Source organism: Delphinapterus leucas, chromosome 6, assembly GCF_059928025.1.
Source record: "Delphinapterus leucas isolate spDelLeu-1000000601 "Yukka" chromosome 6, BTC_Dleu_Yukka2, whole genome shotgun sequence".
Classification (NCBI taxonomy): domain Eukaryota; kingdom Metazoa; phylum Chordata; class Mammalia; order Artiodactyla; family Monodontidae; genus Delphinapterus; species Delphinapterus leucas.
Window position 1 is genome coordinate 35,762,644 of NC_143134.1, and position 15,200 is coordinate 35,777,843.

The window sequence follows — 15,200 nt, forward strand, 5'->3', positions numbered from 1 at the left end:
TCAAACCAGTTCCTGGCCCCACTGGGTCATGAGCCCCTGAAAATGCAGCTGCGTCTCTCCTTGTTTCTCAGCACCTGCCCCCTCAGTGTCAAGGTGAGTGCGGTGGACTGAATGAGCACATAGACAGGAACACATGGGCCCACACACACACTTGCACACACATGTACGCACACACGTGCAACTTACACATGTACGCACACATACATGCAGTGCACACTCATGCACGCACACACACACACACACACACACACACACATTCACACACCCCATAATTTTGTTCTGGGTTTTCCACCAAAAGAAATTATACCATACACGTTCTCCTATTACCTACGATTTTTCAATTTACAATTACTGTGGATATCTTTCCATGTCAGGATGTAAAAATCTACCTCATTCTTTTTATTTTTAAATTAGTTTAGCAGTATCCTGCCCGCACAGAGCATTCTGCATTACCGTCTGCGTGTGCCGGGCAGGTGGTTTCCAGGTTCCCTTTATGCTGTGAGGCCTGGGTCCAACCTCGGTCTGTGTCCCAGCCTCTCCCTCAGCTGTCACATGGGCAGAGCCATCCCTGGGCCCCTGGGAGGTCTACAGGTTGGTGGAAACATCACTCATTCATTTGAGTCTTCTCCTAGGGACCTGGAGTCCTGGGTGCCAGCGACCTGGGTTCTCTCCAAGGGAGGGAAAGCGGGGTCAGCAGGGTCCGTGTTGATGTCTTAGGTGGCCCTGGCAGCCTGTGCTTCTGCCTGCTGCCCACCCCCTGTGTGGGCCACGGCTTTCCACCCTGGGCACTGGGGCTGGGCAGGCTGGACTTGGCCCCTGAAGCTTCTGTCCTTTAGGAAGCCATGTGGCCTATGGGGTGCTTGGGGGACTGCTGCTCTCACCAGAGTTAAAAAGGACAAACGGCACAGTTATCTGGCTGAATGCGTCTTTTCTCCAAGGTGTCAGGGCTGTCGCAGTTGGAGCTCTGTTTCAGAACTGATGTCCTGGGTGATTCTGTCCCCATTTAGCCTCGAGGTTTGTGTAGGGCTCCCCTGCCTTGGCCCCACAACACCTCTCCCAGCTGCTCGTCTTTTCCCCTGTGCCCTGAGTTACCCCCCCACTCTCTCTCCCTGCCTCTGCCCCTCTCCCTCTTACCCTCATGCCCTCCCCCAGTCACCACTGTGGGCTCACCTGGCCAGCCCAGCCCAAGGCCTGGCTGACCCTCCCAGGCTGCAGCTGGGGCTACCTTGTGCAGTTGTGATGATCTTGGGGACACGGATGCAGCTGGGCCCGGACATGTCCAGGGCCCAGCTTGCAGGTGATGCCCCTCAGCCTCCTTTTTCCCTTGGACCATTTGCAGGTAACTTCGAGCCCCTGCTTGGGCCTGGAGTGTAGGGCAGGCTCTAGTGCCTGCTTCCCAGGGGAGTAATGCCCACCTTCCACCAAGAAGCTCACTGTATCCTCATAGAGCTTTCGTCTGTTGCAGTCCTACAAGGGGCAGGGGGCAGGGGGCAGTGGACAGGCGAGGCTCTTGGGTGCCTTGCTGTAAACACAGGAGGACTAGCAGGCTGGGTGTGCTGAGCCCCCCACGTCCATCATGGCAGTCCTTGGGTGCCCAGCTCTTGTTGTGAGCCAGCAGTGGTCTCCATGGGGTGGGTGGCCTGTCTGCCTCTCCTAGGTGAGGTGTAGCTCTGAGGTGTTCCCAGCAGAACAGAACCCACCTTCCCTGCTTCTCACTTTCTCTTTCAGTCCCAGGGCCTTCCTGCACAACATAGCAAACAGCCAGACCCATCCTGGCCCAGGTGAGACCTGACCCACCAGGTGGTGGTGTTCTAAAGACCCCCAGGGGTGGAGTTGGGGTGTCAACATGCCCAGTGCACATGATCGTGACCCCCGGGTCTCAGCTTCCACACCTGTCACAGGGGCCCCTGCCGTGGGCTTTCCAGAGCATGATGAGGCTTCAGGGATGTGTGGGACCAGCATGTAGTGTTTGGGGGAGCCAGTCCCAGTAACTAGACCTGAGGAACGCCAAGTGGGGGGTTTGTATTTTAAGGCACATTGTTTTCCTTCCTTCTGATTGACCTGGAGCCTCCATCAGAGAAGCCCCTTGGACCTTCCAAGGTGCACCTGACTCCTGACCTCCAGAAAGGGCCCTAAGTCTGTGTCATCTGACCTCAGACATCCTGCCCACCTGCAGGGTCAGTACCGGCACATAGAGACCTTGCAGCAGAACCTGCTGCAGCCTCCTTGTTTGTCTCTGGGGCCCCTGGGACCTGGGCAGGCAGGGGTTCACACCGGGCCATGGGACAGAGGCAGACCCATCAGGGGAGGTCGGCCGTCCTCAGTGTTTGTGAGCTCCAGGGGCTGCCAGTGAGAAGATAGCCTGGAGCCACTGTCCCGTGTGGACGTGCAGTATGCACTGTTGACCTAAAATAATAACACAGCCTGCTATTTTACCAGCAAAATGGGTTTATTCAGGCACAGCAAAGAATTGCAATTTGGGACATGCAATCTCTGGCAAGCCACAGGAAAGTCCAGGGAACAAAGGAGAGTAACATTCTTTTATAGAGGAGAAGGGAGAGTTGGGAGGAGCTGTTGTAAAACAAGAGTCCATTGGAGGAAACTGGGGGTTCGAAATATAGTGACTTTCATTGGCTAAGTGTGACAGCCTTTGGTTGGCTGGGCTGTTGCCAGGCAAGGAGAAATTCTTCCTCCTTCTGGGTAGTAAAGTAGTAACATTCTTCCTGTTGGAGATACAAAGGTGTAGTCTCTTCCTCTGGGTCTATAATTGACATTGAGTGATAGGGTGTAAGAGCTGTCCCTTATGGCCTCCTGACTCCATTTTAAATGAGGGTCTGTTTATTAATTTTCACAGGACTCCAGGTGTGGACGTGGGGTGTAACTTCTGGGTCCAGTCTCTGGACCTGGCCAATCCTGAGCAGTTGCAGGGCTCTGCCTTTGTCTTAGTCCATGGCTCCTGGTGGTATGGGCGATGGGGGCTCACTGTGTGCCCAGTTCTACAGTTGCTGGGTTTCAGCCATCTTCACCCTGGTGTGATCGCTGGTATCATGAGCCCACTTTATGGATGAGCAAACTGAGGACAGCCAGCTCAGGTCCTGCCATGCAGAGGAGACGCAAGGCACAGGACCCTTCTGTAGCCTGACTCTGGAAGGCAGGAGCTTGGGGAAGACTGGTAGGGAGAGAGCAGAGGGTCAGGCCTGGTGGGCTAGCCCTGGGTAGGGGGTGGGGGTTCAGGTGAGCCAGCTCTTCCTCCTCCTGGGTGGAGAGAAGCTGTCCTCTGCTGCCCCAGCCTCCAGGGAGTGCCCCATGCCTGGGGGCTGGGGAGATCTGGCTGTGTTTACTGTCATCACTGTGCCTTTGCCAATGTGGCATGTTACCAGTTTAATGTGTTCGGTTTTGGTTAATTTGTCAGTTGAAAATGATATGTATTGTGATTTTAGCTTGCCTTTCATGGGTGGTTAGTGAGGTTGGGTATCCTTCTCACACAGCTGTAGCATGTGCCTATTCTGTTCCTGGCTCTGCCCTGTTCTGTTGGGAGATCCCCACAGTATATAGTTCATGGAGGAAGAGTAGAAAAACTTTGCTATATTTGCTGTACATACTTTTCATAGCACTTTGAAGTTTGTTTTCATGATTTGGAGCACTGTTTCAATCCATCAGTGTCCTCTCCGGTTTCCTTTCCATTTTCTTTTTTGTTTGTTTGTTTGTTTAGAAAGTCACTTTGCATCATGAGAGCAAATGTGCCCTCATGTTCTGATTTTGATGGCTTTGTCTTTTACATCCGACTCTTTAGACTTCTTTCAGTTTATTACCGTTTACGTTCTGAAGTGAAGACCGAACTTTATGTTTTCAAAAAACACTTGCCAAGGTCTTTCTGGGCTTCAGGCTCTGTTCCCAGGGCTGTCGGACTGTGGCAGCTGTGGCAGGCAGTGTCCTGCCCAGGGACCCTGGGGCGTTGCTGGCCTGCAGAGGGTCTTGTCTGCTGAGTGCTCCTCCTGGGCCAGTGGCTGAGGGTGGGGGGAGAACTGTCCCTCTGAACGGTGAGGAGACCTTTGGGTGTGGGCAGACAGCTGACCTCTCGTGCCTCAGTTTCCTCATTGTACAATAGGGCTAACGATAATTATCCCGATTACCGCAAGGTTGTTGCAAAAAAATGAATGTGGAGTTCTTGATGCTGCCGGATACAGAGTCAGCGCTCAGCCAGCCTTAGTGATGATGGGTGGTATCACTCTCACAGGGCCACCAGGTTCTTTTCTCTTTCTTTTTTGAGATAAAATTCACATAACATAAAATTAACCATTTTAAAGCGAACAATTTGGTGGCATTTAATACATTCACAGTGTTGTGCAACCATCACCTCTATCTAGTTCCAGACATTTTCATACCAAAAGGAAACTCTGTGTGCACTAAAGAGTCACCCCCCATTCCCCTCTGCCCCCACCCTCTGGTGCTGCCAGTCGGCCTCTGTCTCTCTGCATTTACCTATTCTGGGCATGATCATGTAAATGGAATCACAATATGTGGCCTTCTATGTCTGGTTTCCTTCGCTCAGCACAGTGCTTTTGAGGCTCATCCTTGTTGTAGCGTGCATCAGCACTTCATTCCTTTTTGAGGCTGAATACTACTCCGTTGTATGGCGGCACTGCAATTTGTTTAGCCATTCATCAGTTGACAGGCATTTGGGTTGCTTCCATCTTCTGGCTATTGTGACTAATGCTGCTGTTAACATTTGTATACAAGGATTTGTTTGAGAAACTGTTCTTAGTTCTTTGTGGGTCTATACCTTGGAGTGGAATTGCCGGGTCATATTATAATTTCCTGTTTAACTTTTTGAGGAACCACCATACTGTTTTGCATAGAAAATGTACCATTTTATGTTCCTACCATTAATGTGAGAGGGTTCTGATTTCTCCACATCTTCACCAGCACTTGCTTGTTTCCTGTTTGTTTTTTTCTTTTTAAAATTATAGCCATCCTAGTGAGTGTATAATGGTATCTCATGGTTTTGATTTGCATTTCAGTGGCATCCAGATGACTTAAGGATGTTGAGCTTCTCTTCATGAGCTTGTTAGCCATTTGTATTTCTTCTTTGGAGAAATGTCTATTCAGATCCTTTGACCATTTTTAAATTGATTTGTCTTTTTGTTGTTAAGTTGTAAAGTTCTTTATGCATTGTGCATGATAGACCCTTATCAGGTAATATGATTTGCAAATATTTTCTCCCATTCTGCATAGTGCCTTTTCACTTTCTTGATAGTGTCCTTTAATGCAGAAAAGTTTTAAAGTTTGATGATGTCTAATTTATGTCTTTTTCCTTTTGTTTCTTGTGCTTTTGGTGTCATTTCTAGGAATCCATGCCCAAATCCAAGGTCATGAAGATTCACTCCTGTGTTTTCTTCTAAGGGTGTTATAGTTTTAGCTCTTATATTTAGATTGTTAATCCATCTTCAGTTAATTTTTTGTATATGGTGTGAGGTAGGGGTTCAACTTCACCGTTTTGATATCCAGTTGTTCCAGCACCATGGTACAGCTCCCTGGGGAAGGTGACTTAAAGCCGTCCCCTTCACGGGGTCCGGAGGGGCCCTGCCTATGGCTGCAAACTGCCTATGGTGAAATGGTGGGGGTGCCCTGGCTCTGAGACATGCCCCCCCACCCCCCACCCCGCCTCAACCTCCCTGGGCTCTGTGGGGACAGGGCAGTAATGGCCCTCATGGAGGCAGGCCCAAAGGATGGCTGGTTCCCTCTGCCTTTCCCAGTCACATATGGTGAGGTCTTCCTTGACCCTCCCTCTCCACTTCGAGTCTCCCATCCCATCCATGTGGGCCACTGTCCCCACACACACTCTGCCCCAGCTGCCCTCATGCTACCCTGCCCTTCCTCTTGAAAAGTGAGTGGGAGGTGCTGCAGATCTTTGCAGGGGAAGCTCTTGAGGAGTCAGCTGACTGCTGGTTAATGATGTCTGTTTCTCCTTCATTTCAGCTGTGTTGGAGTGGAAGAGGAGGAGGCCCCAGACATCGACATATACCACTGCCCAAACTGTGAGAAAACCCATGGGAAGTCCACCCGTAAGTATAGCACCATGCTGCTGCTCCTTGGATCTGACTATGGGGGCAGGGTCTCTGCTTGGCCTTGACCCCAACCCCAACTGGACCCCACCTTGCTGGCGTGAACCGCCCTGTGTAGTTGCAGCCAGGGGACTCTGGTATCTAGGAACCACCTCCTGCCTCATTTATTGCCCCTCATGGCCTTGCTGGGCCCACTGTGGCCCCTCCTGATCATCTCCTCCCTGCACATGCAGCTGGGGCCCCTCACGGCCTTTGCAAAGAGCCCACCAGCCTTCAAAGGCCTGGGCAGGGGTTGCAAAGTCCAGCATTTGCAGTGACCAGGCAACCTGAGATGGGTACATAGGCTGGGAGATGTCCAAGGGGCCATGCATCCCAGCCCTGCCCAGCTCTGCCCAGCTGGCCATCTCTCTGCAGGGGTCCAGGAATGTGCATTGTTGTGGATTTGCTCTCCTTCCCTTCTCTAGCACCCCCTGCATGGAATCTTAGGTGTTCACCTTTCTCTCTCTCTCTTTTTTTTTTCCAGCAATGAAAAACATTTTATTTCCTGTCAGTTCTACATTATTAATAAGTAAGAGTACAGGGAGGAAAAATAATCGTTGTTTTTTTTTTTTAATTGAAGTATACAGCCAAGGAATTTTGTATTTTTGAAATGCAAAAGAATTCCCTTTCTCAAACTGTTTGTGCATTACAAGGACTTTATCCTCCTCCCCTTCCATCTGGCCCTTTGGGGGTGTGGGAGGCCCAGTGGGGGCTCCCCAAGGCACAGGCTCATCCAGGGTGGCCCACATCATGGCTGGGAGGCAAGTTCTAAGGCTGGGTCTATGTGGGGGAAGTGCCATGATCTTCTGGGGCTGGACCCCTGTAGCCCTTGTGGAGTGAGCCCTGTGGATCCAGTGGGCATAGAGGGAGGACACCAGCACAGGGTGAAAGCCCACCTCCAGCACCCCTGTTCTGTGAGTCGTGGCCAGCCAAGGGAGCCCAGCCCAGCCCCTTGGGAAGCTGGGTGAAGTGGGGTCTCACCTCTCCTTGACTTTTCTTGGGCCTCTGTGCCTGGCCTGTGCCCCATCATCACTAAGTGACCATGGGAGCTGTATCCATTTCGGCTCTTGTGCTCTGCCCTCCAGCACATGTGGGCATGAGGTAAATGCACGAGAAGATGAAGAAGAAAAGGCCTGGTGGCTTCTGAACTTCCTAGGCATGAAGATTCTCAGGTTCCTGACTTACCCTCATACCCCTAGAAGTTGGCAGCACTGATGCTCACAATACAACTCCCCAAATGACCCGATCCTCCTGGTAACTGCTTTGCAGCAGATACAGGAGGATGACTGTCACCCCGTGGCTTAACCTGAATTTCTGGCACCTCATGAACCTCCAGGAAAGCTCAGGGCCTAGGAGAGACAAACAGGGTGTGGACCCAGGTCCTGCATCTCGTGGCCCTGGGTGTGGGGTGGGGGGCTGATCAGGGCTGGGGCCGGGAGACACCCCCCTGCCATATAGAGCTGAGTGCCTGGGTAGGCGCTACCCTGGGAGGTGCTCAGGGAGGGTGGGGGGCAGGGCCACCTCTGTGAGCGCTGTTCTAGATCAGCAGACAGTGTGGGACTTCAGCCTGGCAGGACCTGGCAGCCCCTCCTTGGCTGTGTGTGTGTATGTGTGTCTTGCATGTGTGCACGCGTGTGTGCGTGCATATATGATTTATAAATTCTGTGAACCAGACTTCTTGTTGTTATTGAGGCCCGTGTGCCCATCAGGGACGAAGGCACTGGTTTTAGCATCTTCCGCCAGTGTGCACTCCTAGATTGCCCATCACCCTTTATTTTACATGTGTGTGCCCTGACCAGAGCCTGTCTGTGACACACTGGTTGGTTTTTTCTGCTTGGATTCCAGTCACACCTTCCACAGTAAGGCCCCTCGATGACCCTGTGCCCCCTGGGGGCCACCTAAGCCCATGAGCCTGCCTCCTTTCCTTGCCCTGGCCTGGGTGAGATTTGTGACGGGCACAGTGAGGTGGGGATGGCAGGGGGAGGACCAGAACAGGATGGAGTTGGGGAATGGAGCACCATGATGGGATGGAGGCGGGGTTCCCAGGGTGAGCTGGGCCTGAGGCCACATCCCTCTAGCTTTGCGTGTCTTACCAGATCTCAGGGTTCTCTCTCCACGCTGTTGCCACCTGTCCCTTGGACTGATTTTGGTCTGTGACCCTCAGGCCCACAGGTTTACGCAATTCACAGATTTAGAGTGAGACCCAGGAGTCCCTGTGGGAACTCGGCAAGGTATCCTTACTGACACGAAGGCTCACGGGAAGCGGGTGACATGGCCCTTAAAGTGGTTCTGAATCCTGGTGTTGCCTCTTGTTAGCTCTATGACTGCTTAAGAGGTTACTTACTAATTTCTTACTTTCCTCCTGCCTGAGGCGGGTGTAGCTGTCACATCTTCCTGGTGGGATGAACCACGCTTAGGACGGTGGGCCAGGCTCTGGTGCTGAATGCCTTAGGGACACCTCTTGCCCCCATAACCCGGGGGGCCCACTGAGACCCACCAGCTTCCTGCTGTCTCCTGGGCACCTTGTCAGAGGGTGCCTTGGGCCACCATAGGCAGGAGAAGGCTCAGCCTCTGGGCTTAGGAGGGTCATGGGACCTGGGGAGGGAGGGAGCCCACCAGCCAGGGCTGCAGAGGGGTTCAAGGGTAGCCCCATGGAGCTCAGACCCTGCCTCACAGCTTCATCTTTGGCTGTTGTCCCAGCATACCTGCTCCAGCCACAGTATCAGGTGTATTCCAGCCTCTCCACGAGGTTCTTGGAGCTGCCCAGTCCTGAGTGAGGGCCTGGGAAGCCCAGGTGGCCCAGGACTGCCACTGGCCCCTGGTCAGCATGCACTTCTCAGGCCCAGCTCCTGGCAGGCAATGGAGATTCTGCTTCTCTCTCCTGCTGCCCACTGCTCCCCTGCATGTCTGCTATCACTGGGCTGCATGCCCCCTCCAAGACTTGGTTTCCCCACATGGCCTTCTGACACAGGGCACTCCACGCTCACGAGGAGCCTGGGAAGCCAGGACTAGCATTAATGATGAAGCACAGAGATACCTAGTAACTTGCCTAGGGTCACATGACTACAAGATAGTTGGATCCCTTTGGATCTCCTGTCTGTGCCTGGTGCTGCCACCAGAAGTTCCAGCTCCAGACCTCCCTTCGTAGGATCTTGACAGATTTCCATAGTATCCACTCACACCTTGGTCTTGGAGACCAAGCATGATGTAAATATCACCTGTTGTAGGAGACAGTCTCAAGGAGCTATGACTTGATGAGACGGGGAAGGGGTGGCAGTTTGGAACAGAGGTCAGCTCAGCCACCATCCACCTAGCGCTTTCCCCTTCTTGCTTTAGGCAGGTCCTACTCAGGGGCAGTTGTCAGCTCCCTTCATCCCCACAACCACCGGGATGCAGGAGGACTGCAGCCCCCACCCCGTCCCCATCTGTGAAGGACAGGCACCCTGAGGGCCCCACCAGCTCTCCCTCACCTCCAGTCTCATCTCAGCCTGTTTCAGACCCTTCTAGGCAGCCCCCAGGGATGGTCTCCATGCCTGGCCCATCTTCACTCACCGAGTTATCTGTGGCTGCCCTGAATGGGGGCAAGGGTATCAAGGAAATAGCTTCCTTCCCTCTGGGGGCTCAAAGTCCAGTAGGGGCAAACGTTAGTGTGTATGCGTGTGCGCGTTTGTGCTTGCGTGTGTGTGTGTGTGTGTGCTAGTGTGCACGTGCCTGTCCCAGTCCAGTAGGGGCATGTGTGCTTGTGTATGGGTGCGCATGTGTGTGTATGTGTGTGCACACATGTGTCACAGCCCAGTAGGGACAGGTGTGCATGCTCACTTGTAAAAAGTCCAAGGTGGGTGTGTCCAGTGCCCTTGGAGCATGTGTGACAATAGGACAGCCTGAGGGAGTGGGCAGGGGGTGGGGAGGGCAGAGGGCACAGCAGGTGACGCTGGCCTGCCCTGCCTGTGAGTTGTGGTCTGTCATGGCAGCAAAGGTCCCAGCAGGGAAGGACAGGGTTGGTGCTGTTTGAGGGCAAATCTGAGGGGAGGCCAGGTGGGAGGGGTCCTGAATAGTGAGCCTTAGTGGGACCTTCTCAGGAGGTGCCTCTGACGAGTTCTCAGCAGACTGAGTGCTGAGTGACATGGGGTCCCAGGAAGGCCCCAGCTTTCGGGTGCATCGTCTGAGCTGGCAGGTCGGGAGGTGAGGTGGGGGCTGTGACTCAAGGATGTGGAGGGTGGGGGCTCCTGACCATGTGACAACTTGAGGTCCTGAGAGGCAGGGGAGGCGGGGTGGGCCAGGGCCAGGGAACCCCAAGCTCTTTGCCTCTGAGGGGTCTGAGTCTTGCAGCATTCACGGTGGCTGCCCTCCTGGCCGGGTCCCTGGAGGCAAGGGGAGGGGGCTGTGAGTGATGACCTGCCTCTTGTTCCCCCACAGTGAAAAAGAAGCGAACCTGGCACAAACATGGCCCGGGGCAGACTCCCGAAGTGAAGCCCGTGCAGAATGGCAGCCAGCTCTTCATCAAGGAGTTGCGGAGTCGGACCTTTCCCAGGTGAGCAGGTGGCAGCCTTTTCCTCTCCAGCCTGCCTGCTCCCTCCGAGGTCTGGATATGCACCCCACCACTAGGACTCCAGGGCCATGGGCTTCCCTCTGGGGGAGCAGCACAGTCCCCGAAACTCCAGGTGCTCCCGGCATGGGGGCTGATCTCTCCCTTCTCAGCACCTCGGAGGACAGGTTATGGGGACCCTCTTCACAGCCTGGGAGGGAAGGGACCTACCTCCCCCACCTGGTATGGGCCTTCCCATGGAACCTTCCTGAGAGAGAGGCTACCATTCCCATTTTATGGACCAGGAGTGGGGGCTGGCGTCCAGCCTGAGACCATCCTCTGGAGGTGGCAGGTCCTGGTGTCAAATGGCTGTGGGCTTTCCTCTGTGTCCATGGCCTGGTGGGGTGTCCCTAGGTCTTCTTAGAGCACACCCTCCCCCTGCGCAGCCTTGTCCTATATGAGGACCGAGGGCAGAGAGCAGGATCAGGGCCACAGGAAATGGTTTCTGGTGAGGGGGGCACCGTGACTGCATGGACGTGAGGTTGTACAGACAGCTGCTCTGAAACACCCTTGTCCCTTCACAGCTGGAAAACAGTTTCTGTTTGTCTGACAAAGTCTTTACAAAGTCTTTACTTCTTCTTCACTTTTGAAGGATAATTTGATGGACACAGAATTCTAAGTTGGTGGGTTTTTTCTTTTAACACTTTAAATGTCTCATCCCATGCTTGACTTGAGTGCATGGTTTCTGGTGAGAAATTCAGTGTAACTCTTAGCCTTGCTGCTCAGTGGATAAGGTATTTTTCCTCTCTGGCTTCTTTTTTATTTTCTTTTTTTCCACCTTTATTGAGATATAATTCATACACCATACAATCCATCCATTTAAAGGGTACAGTTCAGTGTATTCACAGCTCTGCACCACCACCAGTCAGTTTTAGAATGTTTCCATCACCTCAAAAAGAAACCTGTAGCTTTATCATCCTCATTCCTCCCCACTTCTCCCCAAAGTCCTGTCACTAATCTGCTTTCTGTCACTGTAGCTTTGCCTATTCTGAACATTTCATCAAAATGAAATCATATAATATGTGGCCTTTGTGACTGGCTTATTTCACTTAGCATAATGTCTTCAAGGTTCATCCAGGGTGTAGCAAGTGTCAGTGCTTCATTCCTTTTTTATGGCCGAATAATATTCCGTTGTATGTATAGACCACATTTTGTTTATCCATTCATCAGCTGATGGACATTTGGGTTATTTCTGATTTTTGGCTACTGTGAAGAATTCTACTATAAATGTTCTTGTAAAGTATTTTGTTTGGACATATATTTTCATTTTTTTTAGGAGTAACTCAATATTTAATTGTTTGAGGAACTGCCAGACTGTTTTCTAAAATGGTTGTATCACTTTCCATTCCCACCAGCAGCGTCTGAGGGTTTCAATTCACCAGTACTTGTTATTATCTGACTTTTTTTTTTTGGCTGCGTTGGGTCTTAGTTGCGGCATGCGGGATCTTTGTTGAGGCGTGTGGGATCTTTCGTTGAGAAGCACGGGCTTCTCTCTAGTTGTGGCATATGGGCTTCTCTCTAGCAGGCTTTTCTCTAGTTGTGGCATGTGGGTTTTCTCTCTCTCGTTGAGGCGTGTGAGCTCAGTAGTTGTGGTGAGCCAGCTTAGTTGCCCTGCAGCATGTGGGATCTTTGTTCTCTGACCAGGGATCAAACCCCGCTTCCCCTGAGTTGGAAGGCAGATTCTTTACCAGTGGACCACCAGGGAAGTCCCTTATCTGACTTCTTGATTCTACCTATCCTTGTAGTTGTGAAGTGGTCTCTCACTGTGGTTTTAATTTGCATTTCCCTAATGACTAGTGATGTTGAGCATCTTTTCATGTTCTTGTTGGCCATTTGTCGTTTGCCCATTAAAAGGTTTTTTTTTGTCTTTTTATTATTGAATTGTAAGAGTTCTTTATGTATTTTAGATACAAGTCCCTTACCAGATATATGATGTGCAAATACTTTCTCCACTTCTATGGGTTGTCTTTTCACTTTCTTGGTGTCTTTGAAGGACAAAAATTTTTAATTTTGATTAAGTCTAATTTATTTATTTTTTCTGTTGTTGCTTGTGCTTTTGTTTTAGACAAAAACAAACCATTGCCAAATTCAAGGTCATGAAGATTTATGCCTATGTTTTCTTCTAAAAGTTTTATAGTTTTAGCTCTTATATTTATGTCTTTAACTCATTTTGAGTTAATTTTTGTATATGTTGTGAGGTAAAGGTCCAACTTCATTCCTTTGCATGTGGATATCCAGTTCTCCCATGCACCATTTATTGAAATGCCTATTCTTTCGCCATTGAATTATCTTGGTACCCTTGATGAAAAACAATTGACCATAGATGTTTGGGTTTATTTCTGGACCCTCAATTCTGTTCCATTGATCCATATGTCTCATATTATGCCAGTATCACACAATTTTGATTACTGTAGCTTTGTAGTGAAGTTTGAAATTGGGAAGTGCCCTGCAACTTTCTTCTTTTTAAAGACTGTTTTGGTTATCTGGGTGCCTTGTATTTCATTCAGCATTCCCAGTTCAGCATGTCAGTTTCTGCAAAGTAGTCAGCTGGTATTTTGACAGGGATTGTGTGGAATCTGTAGATCAGTTTTCCATTATTTCTTGAATCCCACTCCTTCCTTCTAGATTTGGTTTCCTCCTTGTTGAATTTTATCCGTTAGTAGTTCTTTCAGAAAAGGCCTATAAAAATATTCTCTGTGTCTGAAAATATTTTTATTTTGTCTTTATTCTTGCATGATTCTAATTTTCTAAAATGGATCTAAAATTCTAGAGTAAAAGTTATTTTCCTTGAACTTTTTGGAGATACTATTTTGTTGTCTTTTGACATTTATTGTTACTGATATCAGTCTAGCCACTGGAGTTTTTGTTTCGTTTCATTTTTGGTAAATAATCTGGTTTTTTCTCTGAAAACGTTTGAGATTGTTTTCTCATTTTTAATATACTATAGGTATACTGCAGTGCCTCTAATGTGCATTTGTTTTTATTTATCCTGTTCAGGACTCAGTAAGTGCCTTTAATTTGAGGTGTCATATTTTATCTCAATTCTAAAAAATGTCCTGTTTTCTCTTTTAATAGCACTTCTTCCCCATTCTGTCTTATTTTTCAGATCTTTTCATCAAATTCACTATTTTTTTTTCAGCCAGCTACCATTTAATGTATCTACTGAGTTTTAAAAAATTTCAATCATCATATTTTTTTTCCTACAATTTCTATTCCTTTTTAGTGTTGCCTGTTCTTTTCCTCCTTCTCTGTTCTTTGCCTTATCCTCTCATTATCCCTTTGGATGTGTTTAATGTACTTGTCTTAAAATGGCCTTTTCAATTATCCTATTATCCTCAGTTCTTGGGATCTACTCTTCTGGGCAGATGAGGCTGCTGGCTCTGCCTCCTGGGGGTTCACCTCCTTCTGTGAGGTGTGATCTTCAGAGGGCATCATTCCCATGGCAGCCAGTCTGCCCTGGGCTCTGAGGTGTCCCTACAGGATGGTTTCCTCTGGTCTTTTTTTTTTTTTTGCTGTATGCAGGCCTCTTACCGCTGTGGCCTCTCCCGTTGCAGAGCACAGGCTCCGGACGCGCAGGCTCAGCGGCCGTGGCTCACGGGCCCAGCCGCTCCACGGCATGTGGGATCTTCCCGGACTGGGGCGCGAACCCGTGGCCCCTGCATTGGCAGGTGGACTCTCTCAACCACTGCGCCACCAGGGAAGCCCTCGTGTTTGCCTCTTGCTGGGTCCTCATGAGTTTCACAGTTCCAGACCCAATCCATGGGTGTGAATTTGGAACTCTCACTAGTGAGACAAGAGCTTGGGATTCCAGTTTATCAAGGGCGACCTTCTACCTCTGGCTGCCTTGTAGCTTCCACAGCTGACTCTGTGCTGTCCCAGTACTCCCAGAGCTTCTCACAGCAGTTGCCCACCACACTACTTCTTTTTCCTCACCCTCCACTCACTCCTTCTGATTTATCCCTAACACTCTGTCACCATGGTGTCAAACCCCAGGATCACTCTTCAGTCCTCACCTTAACTGACCCTTGTCAACACGTAGCAGTGGTGCAGTCCCCTCTCCTTGAGTCCTGTCCTCTGTAGAGACCATGCCACCATACTCTGCTGGCTGTCCTTCCCTGCCCTGCCTCCTTCCCTGCTGACGACTCTCCCTGAGGGATTCTGGGAACTCTGCTCGATCCCCACCATCTGTTTCCCTGGCCTCATAGATTGTCCCTTGGCCAGCAGCTCCTCAACTTCTTTCTCCAGCCACTAGTCCTTCTGAGCTCCTGACCTGTCTGTCCAACTGGTGCATCCACTGGCCAATCCCAACTAGTGTGTTCCTACTCAGCTCTGGATCTGCCCCCACCCCCATTCCTGCCCCACCTCCAGGCCTCAGTCAGTGGCCCCGGTCCCTTGGTCACTCAGGCCAGTCTCTTGGCCATTCACCTTTGCCTCCCCCTGTTCTCCCACCCCCATCTGATCTCCTGAGTCCACTACCTCCCCCTCACCGTCACCTTCTGGTCCAGGCACCG

At 50.7% G+C, this 15,200-nt stretch overlaps 1 protein-coding gene across 5 annotated transcripts in view; it reads left to right on the forward strand.

The window, feature by feature from the left end:
- Positions 1–15,200, forward strand: part of PHF2 (PHD finger protein 2) — a 94,406-nt gene that overhangs the window by 45,758 nt on the left and 33,448 nt on the right. For all 5 annotated transcript variants that reach the window (XM_089912984.1, XM_022564533.3, XM_089912983.1 and 2 more), the window contains exons 2-3: positions 5,980–6,065; positions 10,521–10,635. In XM_089912984.1, coding sequence (XP_089769110.1) covers positions 5,980–6,065; positions 10,521–10,635 — 201 coding nt within the window. The remainder of the gene's footprint in view (positions 1–5,979; positions 6,066–10,520; positions 10,636–15,200) is intronic.